Source organism: Budorcas taxicolor, chromosome 2 (genome assembly GCF_023091745.1).
Source record: "Budorcas taxicolor isolate Tak-1 chromosome 2, Takin1.1, whole genome shotgun sequence".
Classification (NCBI taxonomy): domain Eukaryota; kingdom Metazoa; phylum Chordata; class Mammalia; order Artiodactyla; family Bovidae; genus Budorcas; species Budorcas taxicolor.
The window spans coordinates 72,315,400-72,336,407 of NC_068911.1; the positions used below are offsets into that span (position 1 = coordinate 72,315,400).

General features: G+C 42.6%; 1 protein-coding gene across 1 annotated transcript in view; it reads left to right on the forward strand.

The window, feature by feature from the left end:
- Window positions 1–21,008, forward strand: part of STK39 (serine/threonine kinase 39) — a 315,633-nt gene that overhangs the window by 119,972 nt on the left and 174,653 nt on the right. Inside the window, exons 8-10 of the mRNA XM_052663494.1 lie at window positions 1,117–1,250; window positions 9,917–9,965; window positions 10,068–10,133. Coding sequence (XP_052519454.1) covers window positions 1,117–1,250; window positions 9,917–9,965; window positions 10,068–10,133 — 249 coding nt within the window. The remainder of the gene's footprint in view (window positions 1–1,116; window positions 1,251–9,916; window positions 9,966–10,067; window positions 10,134–21,008) is intronic.

A 21,008-nucleotide genomic window follows, 5' to 3' on the forward strand; every position in this document is an offset into this window, starting at 1 on the left:
GCACTGAAATAACCCTGAGGACTTTCCTTCTATCTGGTTTTCCTCTATTATTTTTTCTTAGGTCTTTTTTTTTTTTTTCCTACTTTTTAGTGTTTTCCACTTGAATCCATCACATTGCTAATCCCAGCCTAAAGTCCTGTAGGACTTCTTCAGATCTGACAGATTTCCCACTTTTCTTTGGATTGCTATTATCCTCTACAAACAATAAACTGTCACTTTAATCCTTCATCTTTTCCCACATCTGAAAGCACTTGAAAAGAGTCTTGGCTTTATAGTATTTGCATAAATTAAGGCTGATTTATGCATTAATGAGTTTTTTTCATTTTATAGATCAATAGTTTGCTACAAAGTCTGCTCTTTTTTTTTTTTTTAGAATAATTTTGATGTTAGTGTGCAAGATTGGAATTTTTTTACCTTTCCGATGTGAAAGCTGTTTTTTCATGTAGTTTTGTCCCTTTCCAGAAGCAGCATGGCCTTTTGTCCTGGTTGGGTTTTAGCAACTCAGCTGTATCCTGGCCATCTTTCAGTGTCTCAGTTTTGCCAAGCCGTTAAACATTTCTGTATGTTTTTTCATTAAGAGAAAGAAGGAAATCGTGTGTTACCTCCTGGGATGTTGTGGATTTATTTCTAAGGCTGGTAATGTGTTACAGAAGCCTTGAGCACGGGCAGTTCCTTACTTAGGAATGACCTGTAAACATGAACATTCCCTGCTGCTCTGGGCCTCTCTCTTCCCCCTCTACCACCCCCTTTCCCAGAAAGAGCCCCTGTCTGCACTAAGCTGGTGCTGGAGCTGTGAGGCTACGTGCTCCTGCAGGCTGTGTGAGAACCAGTTCCCAGGAAGCTCTGTCCCAGCCCCTTTGGGAGATCACGTTAACACATAGAGCAGATTTTGTAAGTTCTGTCAGTGGAATAACAAAAAAGGTTAAAGGGCACGTGAACAGCTTTGCAAAGGGAACTGAATACTTTGAATATACATCTTCTAGAAAATGAAAATCATGGGGAAGCACTTAATGTGTACCTACTGGAGGAGGGTCTTTGAGACTTTGATGAAAAAACTCATTTGTAGCAAGCAGTGCCTGTCCTGAGATCGTGTCTTCCCGTTTGTTTCTGCTGCAGGTGTTGATGTTGACTTTGCAAAATGATCCACCCACTTTGGAAACGGGAGTAGAGGATAAGGAGATGATGAAAAAGTATGGCAAGTCCTTTAGAAAGTTACTTTCACTGTGTCTTCAGAAGGATCCCTCCAAAAGGTATGTCAAACGGAATGAGTGGCCATGGCTGGGTGGAGTCCTGACGAAGCATGGTTTGTGGATGGGGAAGAGGCTGTGCCTGGACGGGGCTTCCAGTTCAAGGAGATCCAGCTCTGGTCCCCGTATTTCCAGCCTGTTAGTAGAAGCTTGGATCTGAAAGGGACAGAAGTGAGCGAGGACCAGGGAGAGACAGAGGGAAATTTTCAGTGTTAATAAGATTGGCTGTGCTTGTTAGGTGTGGGCTCTGTCAGCAAAGGAAATGAAGTAAAACAGAAATCAGAAGCAGTTGGCAGCCGCACATTCAGAAGCTGAGCTAATATTCTGCACTGTGTAGGTTGAGCTGACCTCTCAGGATTTGAATATCCTGCCAGCTCCAGTCTAAACCAGGCAGAGCTATTGAATTTTGCATGAGCTTCCTTTGAGTTGCAGAACAAGTTGTTTGTGCTGTTTTAAAAGATTATCAGTAAAGAAGATTAACATTTTTACATTCAAAAGATTAATCATATAAACAGAAGCAAATGGTTTTAAATTAACTTTAGTATTTCCTCTTTAGTCTTGGGTTATCGCCCTGCACTGTGGTATGTCTGTTTTCTGAATTTGTCTCTTCCTTCTCCCTTTCTGTGATTTTGAAATATCCTGGGTAGTGAAGAGTAGAGCCCAGTGTCCTTTGTCACTTAGAGAAGGTTCATGACAGGAAGGGAGCACACTCCTTCGCTGAATAGCCTCCCTTTGTGGTGCTTGGCTGTGTGCGGCTTTAACCTCACACAGCGTTAAATGGATTACACACCTGTAGAGGCTGCTGAGAAGTTTCTGGCTACCCTCATCCATCCAGAACTCTGATTTGATACTCATATTCCAAAATGTCGCAACTGGCTTCTCTTCTGGAACTTTCTTTTTCAGGGGAGGACCTGCTTTTCGAAGGATTCCTTTATTTTTAAGTTCTTGATGAAACTTGAGCCATTTTCTTTTACACAGTGATCTACTGTTTGAGTTGGCTACCCTTCTCTAGAATAAACACACTTTGCGTTATTATTACCTGTTCTTTGTAGTGACTTCTTTTACGTTCACTGAATTTGCCTTGAAAGAAGAAAAAAGTGAAAGTTGCTCAGTCATATCTGACTCTTTGTGACCCCATGAACTGTTCAGTCCATGGAATTCTCCAGATAAGACTAATGGAGTGGGTAGCCTTTCCCTTCTCCGGGGGGTCTTCCCAAACCCGGAATCGAACCCAGGTCTCCTGCATTGCAGGCAATCCTTTTACCAGCTGAGCCACAAGGGAAACCCAAGAATACTGGAGTGGATCCCTGTCCCTTCTCCAGCAGATCTTCCCAACCCAGGAATCAAACTGGGGTCTCCTGCATTGCAGGTGGCTTCTTTATCAACCGAGCCATCAGGGAAGCCCTTGAACTTGCCTTGAAGCCTCTCTATGTCAGTCACCTTTCTCATGAAGCCAGGTTCAAAGACTTAGCTGTTAAGCATCTTGAAATCATTTGTTGTAACAAGGATGCAAGACTGACTGACTTTCCTCTTTCCTATTTGGTGTCATCTCCAAACGTAAGTTTTTGGCAAGGAAAACAGAGTTTGATCCTGCAAACCCCAGTGAGAGAAGAGCTTGTCCTTCCCTTTACTAACTAGATTGTGACCAATGGTCTTTGTGATTCTTAGTTGAGATCCCACCTAGTGGTAGTGATAGGTAATCACAGTTCCAGCTATTTTGATAAAAGATTCTGGAAGGTAGAATTGTTGGGCTTCCCAGGTGGCTCAGTGGTAAAAAGTCCTTATTCCAATGCAGAAGACACGTGTTTGATCTCTGGGTCAGGTAGATCCTCTGGAGGAAGAAATTTGGCAATCCACTCCAGTATTCTTGCCTCGATAGTCCCATGGACAGAGGAGCCTGGCAGGCTGCAGTCCACGGGGTCACAGAGAGTCAGACACAAGTGAGCGACTGAACATACACAGAATTGTTAGTGTACTTCCTGATATGAAAATATATCCCTTTAGGAGACTCATAGTTTTGTCAGAATAGACCATCATACTTTATATTTAACATTCCATCTATTTTTCTCAATAATCTTGAAAGTGTTTCCAGGTTTAATTTGTTATATGAGCTCAAATGTCAGGTTCCCATCACCCCACTAAACAATAACAACAAAACTGTTAGAAAAGACCTGTACAGCCGATATTCAAATTCTTACGTCTTTCCCTCAAAGTACTCTCTTAGTAACGGTATTGATTTACAAAGGATGAATAGTTTAAGGACTTTTAAAAGGTATTTCCTCTATGACATAATCTTCGCGCCATTGTACGATTCTCCTCTGTAACAGAGAGTATTAGTGGTGCGTGAACTTCCCAGGTGTTTCATTCTTGTAATGAAAAAAACACAGTGTAGGAAGTTTGGGTAAAGATGATTTGGGAGATGTGAGGATGGAAAAAAACAGTATTGTGATTGTGGAATTATTATATAGGATGCAGTTAAAATATGTATTCATGATTGAATTAATAAGTAAACATTTAATTGTTGTGCGAGTCTGAAAGTGTGAATATTTCCTGTCTTCTCTGCCTTTGCTTATATTGTCCAAATATTTTTCCTCTTCTCCTCTCCCCTTTCCACCTGTCTTTCACAGCTTCATTCAAAGGCCCCATATTCTCAAAGTTAGATACATTTGGGTGAGCGTCCTCGCCCTTCTTCCTCATCACCTGTATGCCTCAGTTTCCTTGTCTGTAAAATGGGCTCATTAACATCAGGTCCTAGCGTTACTGTGGGGATGGAACAAGATAATGCATTTAAAGCAGAGAACACAGTGCCTGAGTATTTCTAAGTATTCCTGAAACTGGGATTGCCGTTTTCTTTCTTTCTTCATTATTTGCCTGTCTTTTCCTAACCAGTGGAGTCATTGCAACTTCTGGTTTCCTACAGTATTCGAAGATATGTCTCTTGTAGCACTTACTGCACTGTGTAGGTTAATTGACTTGCGTGTCCAATTTCCTCATGAGTTTCCTAGGTTTTTAGAAGGAGGGTCTGAGTCTCTCATCTTTCTCTCTATCTTTCTGTCAACAGTGACTGGTCTGCATTACATACTCAGTAGTATTTCCTGAACACCTGCAAGCAATGGGGGAGCTTGCAATTTGGGGATGATTTAGACTCATTGAAAAGAATTTCAGAGCCAAACCAGATTGTAGTGGGTTGAGAGAGGGGTGAAGGCAGGAGTTTTGATCCTTACATTTATTTCTGTTGCCAGCATATAGATCCTCTACGTGTAGTCTAAAAGCAGTTGACTGGTACCAACACCTTGGTTTTACTGAGTGCCTTTTTTTAGCAATGAGTGAAAACATATCACTGGGTAACAGTGACCAGAACGGAATCATTGCAGTGTGAGAGCCCTCAGGCTAGCTGAGAAGGAGCTGTGCTTTCTATCAACCTCAAGAACTCTTGGAACTTCCCTTTGCCTGAGAGCTGGGTGTCAGAGTTCTTTGCCTCATCCAAGTCTGTGCCCTGCATTTGCATAGACAAAGATTTGCTTATATTTGCATAGCAGAACATTTTGTTATTCTTAAAAAAAAAAAAATTCTTTCTCTTAGAGGCTACATATTTCATATGGATGGCAACTATAAAAATAACTAGCATTTTTTGGGCACATTTTTCCATCCACAAAGGAGTGGATGTTGCATCGATGAATCCATTGGAAACAAAACTTAAATATTTCTTTGGGAGGGGGGGCACGGTGAGAAATACAGCTCTGCTGGAGGTGAGTGTATTGTTAGACGTTAAAATACAAATTTTCAGAGCTGTTTAAACTGTATCATATTCATCCTGAATCCTTTGAACATTATTTTAAGTCTTGGTGGACTTTGGCTTATCCACACGTATTTGAATCCTTTAAGGGATTTTCTTCTGAGAATGTTGGTGCTTGCAGACTCCTTCCGCATTGTTTTTAAGGATTTAAAATTGAATCATTGTTCAAAGCCTAGGACCTCATTACAGTTGCTGGTATAGCATTTTAGCATTTCTTGTAATATGGTGTTTGCTTGTAATATTGTATTGCTTGATAATTGTTAGTGGCCTTGTAAGACATAACAATGCTTGCAGAATTCTTTCTACTGTAGTACTCGGCTAAGAGGCAGGCAGCACTGATGGTTCCTGCATTAACCCTACACTAGTAATCTCCATGGGCTTCCCAGGGGGCTCAGCAGTCCCAGTAAAGGAGATGTGGGTTTGATCCCTAGGTCAGAAAGAGCCCCTGGAGAACGAAATTGCAGCCCACTCCAGTACTCTTGCCTGGGAAATCCCATGGACGGAGGAGTCTGGTGGGCTGCAGTCCATGGGGTCGCAAAGAGTTGGACACGACTGAGCGCACATAGACACACAGTAATCTCTATAACGTAAGAGTAAAACACGCAAAACGTATAGAAACCCTAAAACCAAATGGGCAGCGTGCATCTCGATTTTTCTCACACCTTCTCTCACGTTCTTCCCTTCCTCATTCCTCCTGCTTCTACTTTTCCACACTTGTTATGGAGGTAGTTTGGCATATGTAGAATTCAACTACAAAGGGATCTGCTATTTAGGTCTTCTCTTTTATAGAGTCGAGGTTACCTGTTATTTAAATATTAACCCTGTTAAGAAGGGAATGTGGCTTTTTAAACGACTTCTCATTTCTCACGTCACTGTGTTTCTGTGTCTGTTGATGAAGTTAAGTAGAGTTCAGAGAACAGGGTTTTCTCTTCAGCATGCTTTTCCCCTTGACAGTCTTGATGACTGCAGAAATGGCCTTGCTGGGGAGGGAAACAGTCCCGGGTCTGTATCCCCGGGTTGTTGTTGTTGTTCAATCACTCAGTCATGTCCAGCACTTTGCAACCCCGTGTTGTAGGCTCCTCTCTCCTCCACTTCTCCTGGAGTTTGCTCAGATTCCTGTCCTTTGAGTTGGTGACGCCATCTAAGCATCTCATCCTCCGCTGCCCGCTTCTGCTTTTGCCTTCATTCATCTCCAGGTATATCTGGCATTTCCCAGCCTTCTCTTTACATGGGTCCTACACTTGACCTTGGTAAGCTGAAGTGAGGAGTTGGGGGTTTAGAGGAGAAAGGAAGGCATTTGTGACTTTCCTTCTCATTGCACGCAGATACACTCTTTCCTTTTGTTTCTTGTTAGCCCGATCCTTTTGTTTCTTGTTAGCCCGAGTCTTGTCTTCATTACATCATTCTCCTGTTCTCTACTATATTGAATAGATGCTTCGAATTTGGTGCTAACTCTAGTTCCAGAAGTTGTAGTTTGGTGCTCAGATGTCTAGTAGCATCACTTTTACCCCGTATTTGATTCTGGCATGAAATTGAGCTATTGCAGTTTTGTGGTCTGTGTTAGGCTTTGGGGATACAAAAAAGTGAACACTGTGTGGTCCCTTCCTTGGAAGGGCTTGTAACCTAGTGAGGTGGAGGCAGGGAGATACAGAAACAGATCATTGCAAAATGAGTGTGGGTGGATTGGTGTGTGAGCAATGAATTCTGCTTGTAGGAGCTGGGAGCAGTATCTTTGAAGATGGATGCCATTTAAATGGGTTCTTGATGGATAAGCAAGGGTGTGCCAGTTGGTTACAAACAATTCTGAAGCACAGCAGTGTGCTTAGTCATGAAAGAGCAAGGCGTGGGTGAGACCGTCACTGTGTTTGGAGGGTAAGTTGGCGTGGGGCATGATGGGAAGATCTCAGGCCACTAAAATCCTTTAGGAGGGATAAGAAAATATTTTTGTTTTGAAGCCAGTTAGGGAGCAGTATGGATGGTGGGTTGGAATGAGGAAGAGAGAAGTGGCAGACAGACTAGCCAGGGGACTGTATCAAAACAGTATTGACCAGAAAAACAGTGAAATTGTAAGTGGCTCAGTTGTGTTCAACTCTCTGCAACCCTATGGACTGTAGGCTGCCAGGCTCCTCTGTCCATGGAGTTTTCAGGCAAGAACACTGGAGTGGGTAGCTGTTCTCTTTCTCCAGGGAATTTTCCCAACCCAGGGATCCAACCCAGGTCTCCCACACGGCAGGCAGATTCTTTACCGTCCGAGCCACAAGGGAAGCCGTTTGACCAGAGAGAGTGGAGGATTTCAACCAAAAGAGTGGCTTTGAGTTCCTTCATCATCTTAATTTTCTTAGCTTTCTTTTCTTTTCACTTAAAAAAATTAAATCTAGGTTATTTTGAACGTGTCTTGGTTTTTGAAATTTGGTTTCATAGCGTCAGTTGCCAGACATACCCAGTCCCTTGTGTAATGGTTCTGAATGTTCTCAGTAGCCATCTCCTTCCCACGGACACAACCCATGTGTTTGAATGTTCTGACCATCCTCTCCCCGCCTGACAGCACAGTCTCTTATCTGCCAGGTTGTAAGCTGACGAGGGTGGTGTTTATGTCTGTCAGCGTCAACAGAGTGTGCCTAGGGTCTAGCATGATACCTGACAAATAGCCGGTGTTCATTGCATACTTACTGAGAGAATGAAAGGATGAATTTGCAGTTGCTGGAAGCAAAAAACTCTACCAGTGATCTCTTAAGAGTAGTCTACATTTAAAAAAAAAATAGCAGCCAAAGTTAAATCACTTCAGTTACCCTTTTTAGTTCTAGTTGCCTGGTAAGCAAAGTACAGAAACAAGGTCCAAGGTAAAAATTCCTGAATTTGAATCAACTTAGCAAGGAATATGGAACACAGAATGTAAAGTGTGGCCCACCTGTCATGTAGACCTTTAGTTACTCAAAGAAATTAGCAATTAGAGGCTGCTGGTTGCATTGCCTATGGCCGTTTGGGGTTCTTTGTTAGGTACTTGTAACCAGTGTTCCACTTGAAATTGAGGAAAAGCACAATAACAATTTAGAGAGAAAACTTCTTTGCACAGAAATGCAGTCTATGGCCCCTGCAGACTGTCACAGTTTGTTCACCCTTGCGCTGAATGACGCTCCCTAATTCTTTTGCGTGCTGGGTCCCTGGACACATTTTAGTGGGGCTTCCTGGTTCAGAGCACTGGTTTCCAGTCTCTTCAAGTGTGAGGACTCCCTGTAAACTTGGATCCCATAGCACAGTAGTCTTAGGCACTTCTACGATCACTGCCTGAGAAGAGACCTACTGATACTCACTCAGGCTTCCCTCCCCGCTCCCAGTTTTTCATTATGAAAAATTTGAAACATACAGAAAAGATGATAAAATAATACAGTGTTTACATCTTTGTAAACACCTAGATTCAACAATTGTTCACCGTTCTCATATCTGCTGTCCCTGTTATCTACATTTTATTGGCTGAGCAGAAAATAAGGAACAAACTTATGACATCAGCGTGCATTCCCTCCAAATAAAGACACATTCCCCCATCACCGAAATACTTTTCCACACTTAAGTAGATGAACAGAAATTTACTAAAATTGCCCGCTGCTTAGCACATTCACCCATCTCTATTTCTAAATATCTCTTGTAGCTTCTTCTCCTCTTAAGATTCAAAACTCAGGAGAAGGTCACATGTTGCTTTCGGTTTTATGTTTAAATCTGTTTTCATCTAAAACAGTCCCCTCACGTCTCCCCTTTTCTTCTACGACACCAACTTTTTAAAGAGAACAGCCCAGTTATCTTGCTGGCTGACTGTCCTCTAGGCTTATGTGATTCTTTCTGCATGTCTGCAGGAACTACTGATTAAGGAAGTGGTTCTTTGTGGAAGAGTGCCAGTTATTTAATACAGAAGGAATGACAGAAGTAGAAAAATCCGTGTTCTGCCACCTCCAATGACATAATTATTTAAGGCAAAGATGCCAAAACCAGCAGGTGAAAGATTCTCCAGGACAGGATATGTGTATCATGGCAAAGTATTATCCAACAGGATACTTGCCAGTTGCAGTGGGGCAAACTTACCTTGGAGAGCTCTCAGGCCTGGAGACCAAGTGGTTCAACATAACATCTGTCCTGGTGAAATAATCTGTCACCATGTGCCTCCCAGTGCCACAGTAATTACAATGTGCATCATCTCTGAAGTGTCCTTCCCCCAAGTACTTGTGTCAACCTAGCCAGGCCTTCAGACCCAACTGTCAGTTTATGGGGAATACAGGACAGAGGAACAAGTGACACTTGAGGGAACAATCAGACTAGTCTCGTCATGCTTTTAAATGACTTTGCGTCCTGTTAGTCCCTGTCACACTTACGTTCCTTGAAAACCAGTAGTCCAGGTACACTTTAGACAGGGTGACTTGGTGGGTGGATAGTGTGGTGGTGCGCACGTGCGTGGTCCCCTTACAGACACCGCCGCTCATGGAGAATCGGAGAACACCATGGACATAGTTTCCTTGATAGGGTCATACTGCCGCTTGTACTGCTTCTGAATAAATACAGGGAGTTAGCTCACAGACGTGTCAGTCCACCACCTTTTAGAAACCCTGCATTCACTTAGTGAAGTGTAAGGAAGGAGGATGGAAAGTTGATCATGCCCCAGATATTTAACTTACAGGAGTTTATGTGTTTTGCAGTAGAGGTGTTTGAAAAGAACTGGAAAATCGGTGCCAGTTTATGTGGTGCCAGCTTGCGATGAATTTAGTTTGTGGTTTGCTATTCCTGAAACTGGTCTTCCAGAAAGACTCTAGGATTAAGTTGTTTCATCAAGGCAGTGTCTTTATTGAGTGGTCGTTGTTTCAACTCTAATTTATTATTGATCTTTCAGGCCCACAGCAGCAGAACTTTTAAAATGCAAATTCTTCCAGAAAGCCAAGGTAACATGCTTAAAAACCCAAGTAAATCTGCTATTTTTAAAATCACTATGAATTTCAGTGTATCATATATGATGTCAAACCTTGGGAATATTTGTTTTGCAGAACAGAGAGTACCTGATTGAAAAGCTGCTTACAAGAACACCAGACATAGCCCAAAGAGCCAAAAAGGTAAGCACCCTGAGCACTCTGGCCCTAGTGGGAGCCTCTCCCCCACCCAGGGAAGTGGAGCCTTTAGAAGAATAAAAAAAAGATTTCCACATAATCAGGGTGTGTATTTAGAGGTCACTGGGTTAGTGATTACTCAGATAACTGCGATTTGCCTTTTGGTTACCTCAGGCTGCAGCTATGTGTTTGGGTGTAGAAACAATGTGAAACTCAAAATGATTTCATTTTTCCATGTATTGGCTTTGCTTAAAGAAGGTCAGAGGGGAGGGGAGGGGCTTGTGTTGAGACTAAAACACTGGAGAGGTAAAATATCTTTGAATATCTTCTTTTGAGGGGTGGATTATACCGAAGATGAACAGTCATTTTTAATCAGCTTGAAATGACAAAACGAAAAAAAAAACCTTTCGTTTTTAATAGTTATTTTGAATATCTGAGTGACAGAGTTTCTTTTCTCTAAAAGACCTTGATTTTTTCTGTAGTCTTTGCTATGTTAACTAAATTATGTTAATAATTACCTAAAAAACTGAGTTTTAGATTTTTTTAAAAAAGGTATGTATGTGCGAGTGTATTTATGTGTTGACCCAGAGTTTTTCTTGTTTGTAATGACAGATTTTATTATGGTATGAAACTTAACAAAGTTTAACCTCAGATTTGGTTTGGTTTAGTTTGATTTTAAAATTGTATTAGATATTTAAAAATAAAATATTGATGTAGGCACAGATTTAGAAAGGGGAAGGTTCTTTTTATTTCCTTTTTTATGATTAATACTTACAGGGGAAGTTGACATGAATCTAAGTAGTCTGCTCTGTAAATAAAATTGGCCAAGAAATATATGCATGAGAGGTTGCATCTCAGGATACCTAGGTAATAGTAACTTGGACTGTTAACGTCTAGACACTGCTTTTTCTAAATCACTGGGTATGAAATACATTTAGCTGATGCTTTCAAATTGCTTTAAATATTAGATTTTAAAATAGACTTCAAGAAATGACCCATCTTGCATGGGTACCTGAGCCCATCTTGTATGGGTATCTGAGCCTGTCTCCTAGACCTACAAAATTCTTTGGAATGGGCTGGTTCTCAGGCTGTGAGTCTGGGTAGGTGATGGGGGATCACTGGCCTGACTGCGGAGACGTGAGCCAGGGCTGGTCTCTGGGATGGCTCTGTAGTGAAAATTTAGCAATATTCCATCAGAGTGAGACCTCCCAAGGGGCAGCACAGAGAAGCCAGAGCTTCAGTTTGAGGCAGCAGAAAGTCGAGAGTACCCACCAGAGTGCGGGGACTCCGTCCAGAAGGCTTAAGGAGGTGCCTAGAGTGTTTGCCTGGGGTGTTGGGGTCTAGCATGGGGTCCTCTGATCAGATAACTAGAACATCACCCACAGGTGAAGAAAGGTGTTAGAAAGCCGCTAACTTGTACAGTGTGTGCCCCCAAAGGCCTTTGCTTCGGTTTCCCTCTGATCTCACTGTGTAGCTGCTCCCAGAGGGGCTTCCCAAGCCTGCGTCCTGCCCAGGCCACCCGCTCAGCCCCTTGTGCAGTGTTCCCCTCCCAGGCCGCACCTGCCTGTGCTTGGTGCTGCTCCCTCAGCCCCTTGGCCTCAGGACCCTGGGCTGATTTTGTATCAGAGGCCGCCTTCTTTGTCTTCTGAGTCCTCTCCACGTTTCCCTCTGCACCGTTTCTTGGAATGTTTCCTCCTGTTTTTAATTGAACATTTGCAGTAGATTTCTGTTAATAACTCCTCACCTACCCCATTCCACCTTGGGCACTGCTGCTGCTGCTGCTAAGTCGCTTCAGTCATGTCTGACACTGTGCAAGCCTATAGACGGCAGCCCACCAGGCTCCCCCGTCCCTGGGATTCTCCAGGCAAGAGCACTGGAGTGGGTTGCCACTTCCCTTCTCCAGTGCATGAAAGTGAAAAGTGAAAGTGAAGTCGCTCAGTTGTGTCCAACTCCCAGCAACCCTATGGACTGCAGCCCACCTTGGGCACTAGTGCAAGGTTAACTGTCTAATCACATCACTTAATTGCTCAAAAGTGGTTTCCAAAATTAAACAAAAGCAAATAAATGGGGGGAAACAAGTTGCGTATCAAATAAAGTGCAAGCTCCTTAGCCTTATATTCATGGCACCGTTTCACCTTCCTGCCTTATACCATTGACCCTTGAACAGCACACCAGCCCTCTGTGCAGTCAAAAATCCGAGCATTAATTTATCGTTTGCCCTCGGTTTATATGGTTCCTCTGTACCTGCAGATTCACTGAATTGTGGATTGTGTTGTACTGTAGTGAACACTGAAAAAAATCCATATGTGAATGGACTTGCACATCAAACTCATGTTGTTCAAGGGTCAACTCTAATGTATACTGAACTTAAAGCACCTCTAGTTCTTACTACATAATCCGTACTTTCCTTTGACACTTCATCAGCAAAGAACCTGCTCAGGCTGTCACTTTCCTTTTTTTTTTTTTAAAGTTCAGATTACGTATTGTTACATGTTACTGTGTTGTGCATTCCAGATTTCTTTTTGAATGTATCTGAAATAACACAGAGCTCCTTTTGGGAGATGATTTTCCAACCATGTCTTATGCCCTTTTGTTTGCTCCTTGATCTGAGACTTAAACCTCAGGGCTTGTCATTCATTCCTTCAAAAGGAAAATGGCCACACATTTTAAAGTCACACAGAGACGAATGTGAATTAGTTCTTTAAACATCATAATAGAAAAGAGAAGGGCCCCACAGTAATTTTATTCTGGCTCTCCAGCTTCATTAAGTTGGCTGTTTTCCTGTCATAATTCTCATTTTGAAGTGTAAGTTGGTTCTCAACCACACGCCATTCCTTGCCCGCGGGTTCCATGGCCTGTATGCCAGCCGGGACAGCATCCATCAAAATGCGTGTCTTGTTCATAGTAAGTGCCCACAAATGTTCGTTGACTCAATGAATACATGCTTCAGTGGGCCAAGGAAAAGCCATTTGAAACTCGTTTGTCACTCTCTTGAACCTCTCAAATGCTTGGCATATACTTGTCCCTGGGCTTCCTGTTAATAATAAACCACCCTCCTTCTCCTGGGCTCATGATGTTGATAAGCATCTGTGCTATTCCTCATTTGAAACCCCTCGTGTGGGCTCGGCCACTAGGAAGTAAGTACTATTTTAATCACCATGTGAACTGCAAACCTTTGTGGTAAGATGACTCTTTACATGTAGGTTCTTGAAGTGTTTAAGTAAATGTAATTTAAAAATCGATACAGAAGAGCCGCTAGTACTGTTTGTGATACTCTTTCTTGGACTTGTCTTTATTGGCGTCTTCTCAGCTGTCTCCCTTCCTGTTTGCTGTGGTGCCCCTAGTAAACTGTGCTCTAGTTTCTTGCTTGGGGATATGTTCCTCAGAGGCTACTCTTTGTTAGTACCTTGATTTTTGTCTTCTCAGTTTATTGTTTTTAAAACAGAAACAGTTCATTGATACACCAGTGTTTACATGACAGCTAGGTGTGTTGACCAAGCCTTGGACATTTCGGGACCCAAGCTGTTTGAAATTTGTTGTCATAAATCATAATCTCTGCTGCTCCTCCCTTTTGGTGATCCAAGTTAAGAGCTGTTTGTCAATACGTGTTTTTCTGTATCATGAACAACCCTCATATTTAAGAGAGAGAGGGACTGGTATGGTAGCTGCCCTGAGGACGGCCCATGGAGGCCATCAGTTCAGTGAGAGAAAGAGGCTTCTCATATTTATGATTGCCCCAAATGTGAAGTGTTAGTTGAGCGCCACATAGTTCCATGTGGGTAGGTGATCTTGTCTGCATCCAGAATGACGCCTCTAAATCAGGAAAGCACATAAAAAATAGAGACAGACCAGTGTGTCTTCTCTGGTAATTTAGTGACATAAAATGATTTTGTTTTTTTGGATGTAAAAGTAAGTTCAGAAATCAAGGATATTTTTGTTTTTTTCCCCTGGAGGCAGAGAGTTTGGTCCATTCGAGGTCCTTTTGCTGAAAGATAGTACTGTTCGGGAATCAGTTTTGTTTATTTATTCATGGCTCTGTTGGGTCTTTGTTGCTGCGTGCGGGCTTTCTCCAGTTGCAGGGGCCTCTGGGTGCAGAGCAGTCTCCAGGTGCGGGCTCCGTAGCTGGGGCATGGGCTCAGTTGCCTCGTGGCATGTGGAATCCTCCCAGACTGGGGATCCAGCCTGTGTCCCCTGCATTGGCAGGCAGATTCTTAATCACTGGACCACCAAGAAAGTGCTTAATTTTCTTTCACCTTGATTTTTCTGCCTGTGAAATGGAAATTCTTTCTGACCTCAGGAACGTGGTGAAGGGTCATGAGAGATTTGGTGTTTCTGGACCATAAGACACTGTAAATTCTAAATGAGAACATGCTAATAATGACCCAGGAGAACAGAGTAAGTGCAGCTGTATAACTTTTCAGCTTATTCCTTATCCTTGTGAGTGAGAAGAAAAGGCTTTATTTTCTTCTCATGTGGCTTTTTTAGGGACCTGTCTCCAGCTGTCTTTTGGGTTTGAAAGCTTGACCGAGTATTGTTCCATCATTAACATTCCTGGAATCGCTGGGTGGAAAAGGTGTAAATCATTCTGTTAGAATCAGATGTAGATGCTTAGGACTCTGCACTTCCTGCAGGAGCATCTGAATATCAGAGTTGGCTGACATCTTTGCTTTATGTTTGTGAAATAAACCTTGAGTCCCCATACACTCACACTCATATTCATACACTTGCTGTGGCTAAAGCTCACTCATGGCAGGACAGGGGCACCCTGCCTAAATGCCAACCCGCTTGGCTAAAAAGTACGTTGGCCAGAGAAGGAATGAAGTGGGGATACACGGTGTGTCTTTTCAATATGGTTGTCTGTGTTTTCATGGGAAGTAGACTCACTGGAGGATTTATGGTTTGCATTTTCTTAATTATGGAATTGAGAAGTTAAAAATGGTTAGTGATTATCAAGGGGAAAAGGGTATTTTATCACTGCTACATTTGGGTGAAGCCATCGTGAACTGAAAGAACTCGGATGGTATTTGTGGGTACCAGAATTTGTTATATCAGGCTCCGAGATTGGTTTTATATTAATGACCCGAGGCTCCATGTGGTCCTTCTGTGTGTTTAGGAATCAGTAGGTAGGAATATTATAGTTCACATTTGAAACTTGACATGTATTGATAACTGGTACTGTTTTTACTTTTTATTTTGAAATAATTTCAGACTTACAAAAATGTTAGCAGAATAGTATAAACATTTCTCTATATTTTCTCTCATGCTTTCTTTTGGAACGTTTCAAAGCTACAGACATGATGCCCTTTATCTTTAAATATACTTCAGTGTGTGTTTTCTAAAAACAAGGACATTCTCTTATATCACAGTATGATTGTCAACATCAGGAGCCTAACAGTGATGCAAAACTAGTATTTAATTTTCAGATCTCATATAAATTCTGCCAGTGATAATTTCCCTGGTGTAGGACCCAATCCAGGATCATATAGTTTTATCTCTCCTTTAGTCTTCTTTAGTCTGGAATGGTCTTTCTTTTTCTTTTACAACTGTGACACTTAAAGAGTACAGGACAGCTGTTTTGTAGTTTGGGTTTGTCTGGTAATTCTTCATGATTAGATGCAGTGCATGCATTTTTGATGGGACTATCTTGTAAGTGATGCCGTGTTCCTCTCGGCATATCATATTACAAGGCACATGATGATTTAATCCTTCATTGGTGATGTTATCACATGCTTAAGGAGTATCTGTCAGCTTCTTCACTGTAAGCACAATTAGGTCTTAATAGGAAGGACTCATTAATATTACATTACCTCTTTATATTAAAACATTAAAAGGTAAAGTGAATGTATTTACTGTGCTGGGTCATTAGTCCCTTTTCGAGGAAACATTTCTGCTTTGTGGCAGTATGGTTGTACATTCACAGGATATAAACGATAGGATTTCTCTATAATTTCCCAGCAGCCTTGCAGACAGTGAACGTTTTGCTAGCCTGTGATGTTCAGATTGAGGTGAGCGGTGAATGGTGCTGCTGCAGCCTCGGAACCAGGTCTGGAAGCGGGAACATTTGAACCGGTGTCCTTTGTTGGCCGTGCTGCCTGGTCTTTCAGATGGAGCCAAGGATGCTGACTTGGTGCTGCCCTGGGGCTGAGAGGATCCGCCCAGGGAGTCTGCCTTTGACGCACACTGGACGCTCCATTCGACAGTGGCTGCTGTGGATATCATGTATTGATCAATAAGGAGAATAATTCTCGTGGATACAGCAGACAGGCAATTTAGAAATATGCAGTGAAACAGGAAGCAAGGAAAGAGGCCTTAAGGCAGGTGGGGGAGGAGGGGTGACGTGGGTGGCTGTTGCTGTTGCTCTGGGTACAATGGAGTAAGAGCCCATGGAAGCCTGCCAAAAGGAGAGAATGACCGTCATGATGTCATCGCCATTGTCCAAATGTTCTCTGCCTCATCAAGGCGCTGGCAGTGGTTGTGGGCCAGGGCATCCCCCTCCACAGCAATCCCCTCCACTGTGTAAAGTGGGGGACGTGTGTTTGTGAAGAGCCTAAGAACACTAGGAATTAAATACACATAGAGCTGCTATGCTTTCACACCTGTTAGATTGCTTTCAGAAATGCTTCCTTATTTATTTGAAACAACTGTGCTCCAAGACAGGTAGGCAGGGCAGGTATTATTATGTACTGCAGAGGAATGCATGAGAGCTGAAAAGACTTGCTTAAAGTCACATTGCTTAAAGAGGCAATTCTTCTTTCTGTTTTGGTGCTCTTTCCACTGAATTATACCTCAGAAGAAAGAAGAAAAGGGGGAGGAAAGGGAGGAGATACAGATGGAGAGGGTGGGCAGGATTGAACAGCACAAATAGGAAAGGCAGGGCTTCCCTGGTGGCTTAGATGGTAAAGCATTTGTTGCAGTGCAAGAGACCTGGGTTTGATCACTGGGTCGGAAAGATCCCCTGGAGAAGGGAATGCCCACCCACTCCAGTATTCTTGCCTGGAGAATTCCATGGACAGAGGATCCTGGTGGGCTACAGTGCATGGGGTCTCAAAGAGTCAGACACGACTGAGCGACCAGCACTTTCACTCTGCTGTCAGGAAAAGCAGGCTGTCGGGGAGGCACAGTTGTCGTTCTCAGAGCCCGCAGTCTGCTCTTTAATACACATGATGGTGATGGAGGGGGAGTCCATGCCGTTCGTGGGCACAAGGAGAACCCTGCAGACTTCATTGTAGGAACGTGGTGAGTTTGCCAGGGTTCTTGCAGATACGGAGACAATAATGTGATAAAAGGGCTTTGGGGATTCTAAAGGGAAGAGAAATGGCTAGTAGGAGTTTGGTAGCATTAGCAGTTGTTAACACCTGCCAGAGGCTAGGTGTCTTATTCATAAGATGGGGGAGGTAATAAAAACCCACCTCATGCTTTTGAGGACTAAATAAGGTAAGCGTAGAAAGTGTATAGCATGATAGTTGGCACAAAATAGTAAATGACTATAAATCTAATTATCATAATCATGGTAAATTTTATTATTTTCATAATCACACATATGGCTTTACTGGGCTTCCCTGGGGGCTCAGATGGTAAAAAATCTGCCTGCAATGCAGGAGACCTGGTTTTGATCCCTGGGTCGGGAAGATCCCCTGGAGAAGGAAATGGCAACCTACTCCAGTATCCTTTCCTGGAGAGTTCCATGGAGAGAGTAGCCTGGCAGGCTGTAGTCCATGGGGTTGGAGAGTCGGACAGGACTGAGCGAGAGACACACACACACACACACCCCTTTACTGAGCAAGACACACACACACACACACACACACAGCTTTACTATTATAGTTTTATTATAATATCACTTGGTTTTTTTTGTAACCTTTTCACACACACACACACAGCTTTACTATTACGGTTTTATTATATCACTGTTGGGTTTTTTGTAACCTTTACACACACACACACACACACACACACACACACACCCTTTACTGAGCAAGAGACACACACACACACAGCTTTACTATTATAGTTTTATTATAATATCACTGTTGGTTTTTTGTAACCTTTTCACACACACACACACACACACACACACACACACACACAGACAGCTTTACTATTACAGTTTTATAATATTGTTGGTTTTTTGTAACCTTTTTCACTCCTGCCCTGGGGGTACCACTGCTGCCATCCCTGTTTCTGCTGCAATAAGGGCTGCTGCCATTACGACCACTGCTGCCAATAATGGACACAGGGTGTGCAGACAGATAAAAGGATACAGTGCAGCCATTGTGGCTTGCCCTCCAGTGGGGAATATAGTGCCTGCATCTCAAGACCTGGAAAACTCAGAGAGCAGCAGGGAATAAATACTTTAGGATACGGGTGTAGAATGTCCTACAAGAATAGAAAAGGTCTTGGAGCTGGTTCGTGGGGGGAAGTGGGAAAGGGAGAAAGGGGGACGCATGCTTACTGTGGGTCTTCATGCACATGCACAACCCTTGGTTTACATCTATCTCGTTACTAAGTTCAGTTCAGTCGCTCAGTTGTGTCCAACTCTTTGCGACCCCATGGATTGCAGCACACCAGGCCTCCCTATCCATCACCAACTCCCAGAGTTTACTCAGGCTCATGTCCATTGAGTCCTTGTAATAATCAGTGAAGTCCTGAGTAACAGGATAGAGATATAATATGTTAGATTATTACAGCTTGTTAAGAAAAAGCTATACATTTTGAAGAATGAGTGAAAAAGAGCAACCAGGACCATTAATATCTCCTGGTTTGTGATTCTTCCATTTGCAGACCTGAGACCTAGGTTGATTGGGCCCTGACCAACTTCATGCTGTCATATAGTAGCCTAGTCTGAAGCCAGGCTCCCAGTTTGCTACCATTTTGTCGCTTCTTTTAGTGATAAAGAGGGAAAATGGGTCTGAATTTTTGTAAAATTGCTTTGCGCCCCCCCCCCCCCTTCTTGGAAGCTTATCATTAATTTATAAGATGTTGAAATTTATACATTATCAAGCAACCGGAGAAGAAATTAGGTGATTTCAAATGCTTAATGGGTGGATTTTAGTTTTGTTCCAGGTCTGCCCAGTAGAGGGCGGCAGTGGGTTTTAATTCTGTGTGGTTATGAACTGCAGGCTGATCCAGCTTGGTTGAAGGTCTCAGGTTTGCTCAGAGTAGAAGGATCTAAAGTATGTTAGGTCTCTTCTAAGCTACTATGTACTAGTACTGATTACTAGGCACCTCTATCAGATTTTTTTTTTGGGGGGGGCAGGAGGTTGAAGGGTGATGGTTTAGGTATTTCTTGTTATTACCACTTCTCACTTTAAATTACATTTCCTGTTAACAAATCACAGTAATCTGACATGCATTTTATATAATTCATCTCCAAAAGAAAAATCTCAGTTTTGAAGATAATTGTATTTTGTGGTCAAATTAATACAGTTTTGGGCGATGAAGACATTTCCAGAAAGTTCACTGGTCCCTGCAGTTCTCCTCAGAGCCAGATCAGTAAAGAAGGAGGGAGTCAAAGTGCATAATTGGGAAGAAGTGAACAGAACTCTGTGTGTGTCACCACATGAATTATGGATTTAACGTAAATACTCCTGATGATCTAAGTAGGTTTGAGGGTGCGTGTTCTATCACTGCTTTGTGTTTCTTTCTGCATTCCTCATGTTTAAAAATAGCCATTATGTGAATACGGGCTTCCCAGGTGGCTCAGTGGTAAAGAATCCTCCTGCCAAACAGGAGACCTGGGTTTGATCCCTGGGTCAGGAAGATCCCTTGGAGAAGGAAATGGCAACCCACTCCAGTATTCTTGCTTGGGAAATTTCATGGATAGAGGAACCTGGTGGGCTACAGTCCATGGGGTCTAAAAGAGTCAGACACAGCTTAGCAACCAAACAACAGCAGCAGCAACTGGGAATTTATTGTACTGAGGAACTCATGTTCACAGGGAGAACTTTGGTGATTGGGGGGTGTTACTTTTCCTATTTTAAAGCTGAAAGAACAGTTGGCCAAAGGTTAAAGTTATTGGTTTAACTGGACAGATGTTCCCAGAGTGTAAGGTCATTGTTTTCATTGTTTTAAAAAATTTTAATACATTGCTTTTAGGCAGGTTAGAATGCAGACTGTTTGGTCAGAAAAGTGCTTTAGGCCATTAGGGGGTGCTATCAGAATAGTTAATTTCCTCAGAGTCTCTGGCCAGGAATTGCTTCCCAGTGTGTAAAAACCCTTGTAGATGTTTTCCTTTTGCTCTATGCCTGATATAAGGAGCTTGACTGGTGTTTATGCTGTGAGTGAATTAGGCAGAGCGGAGGATAGAGGAAAAACGAAGAGAAAAAAGCATCATACATCACTTTCAGTTCTGTTGGTGAATTGAATTTAAAAATTCATACATTCTGGGTCAGTGGCCTCTTTCTGGTGACATTTGATTTAGAGCAGAGAGGATCCACTCTGGAAACTGTGATTTGCTAACCCCACTGGCCTCATTTAGGACAAATGTTTGTATTTTCAGATTGAGGTCTCTTTTAAAAATACCAGTGGCTTAAGAGAGCATTTTAAACTTTTACTGATCTTGGAGGTCCACTTTTAGAAATCTAAACATAATGACATTCTGAAAATATTATCAGAGCTACTGTTCATACAGATGAACTTGTAGAGAACTGATTGTGTTCTGTTACCAGAAATGAATCAGCGGAATCAATGGCCTTATTTCACATCCAGTTGGATTTCTGAGATCTGTGTGTTCAAATGCATTGTGTGCTTCATTTTTGCCTTTGGGAAATTTGATAACTTTTTCCAAAGCTTGTGTGCCTCTGCTAACTTTTTGAAACGTAATTGGCACGCGTGTGCCAGGAGAAGAGCCCTGCCTGCCTGCCTGCCTAGTGTTCGCTGAGT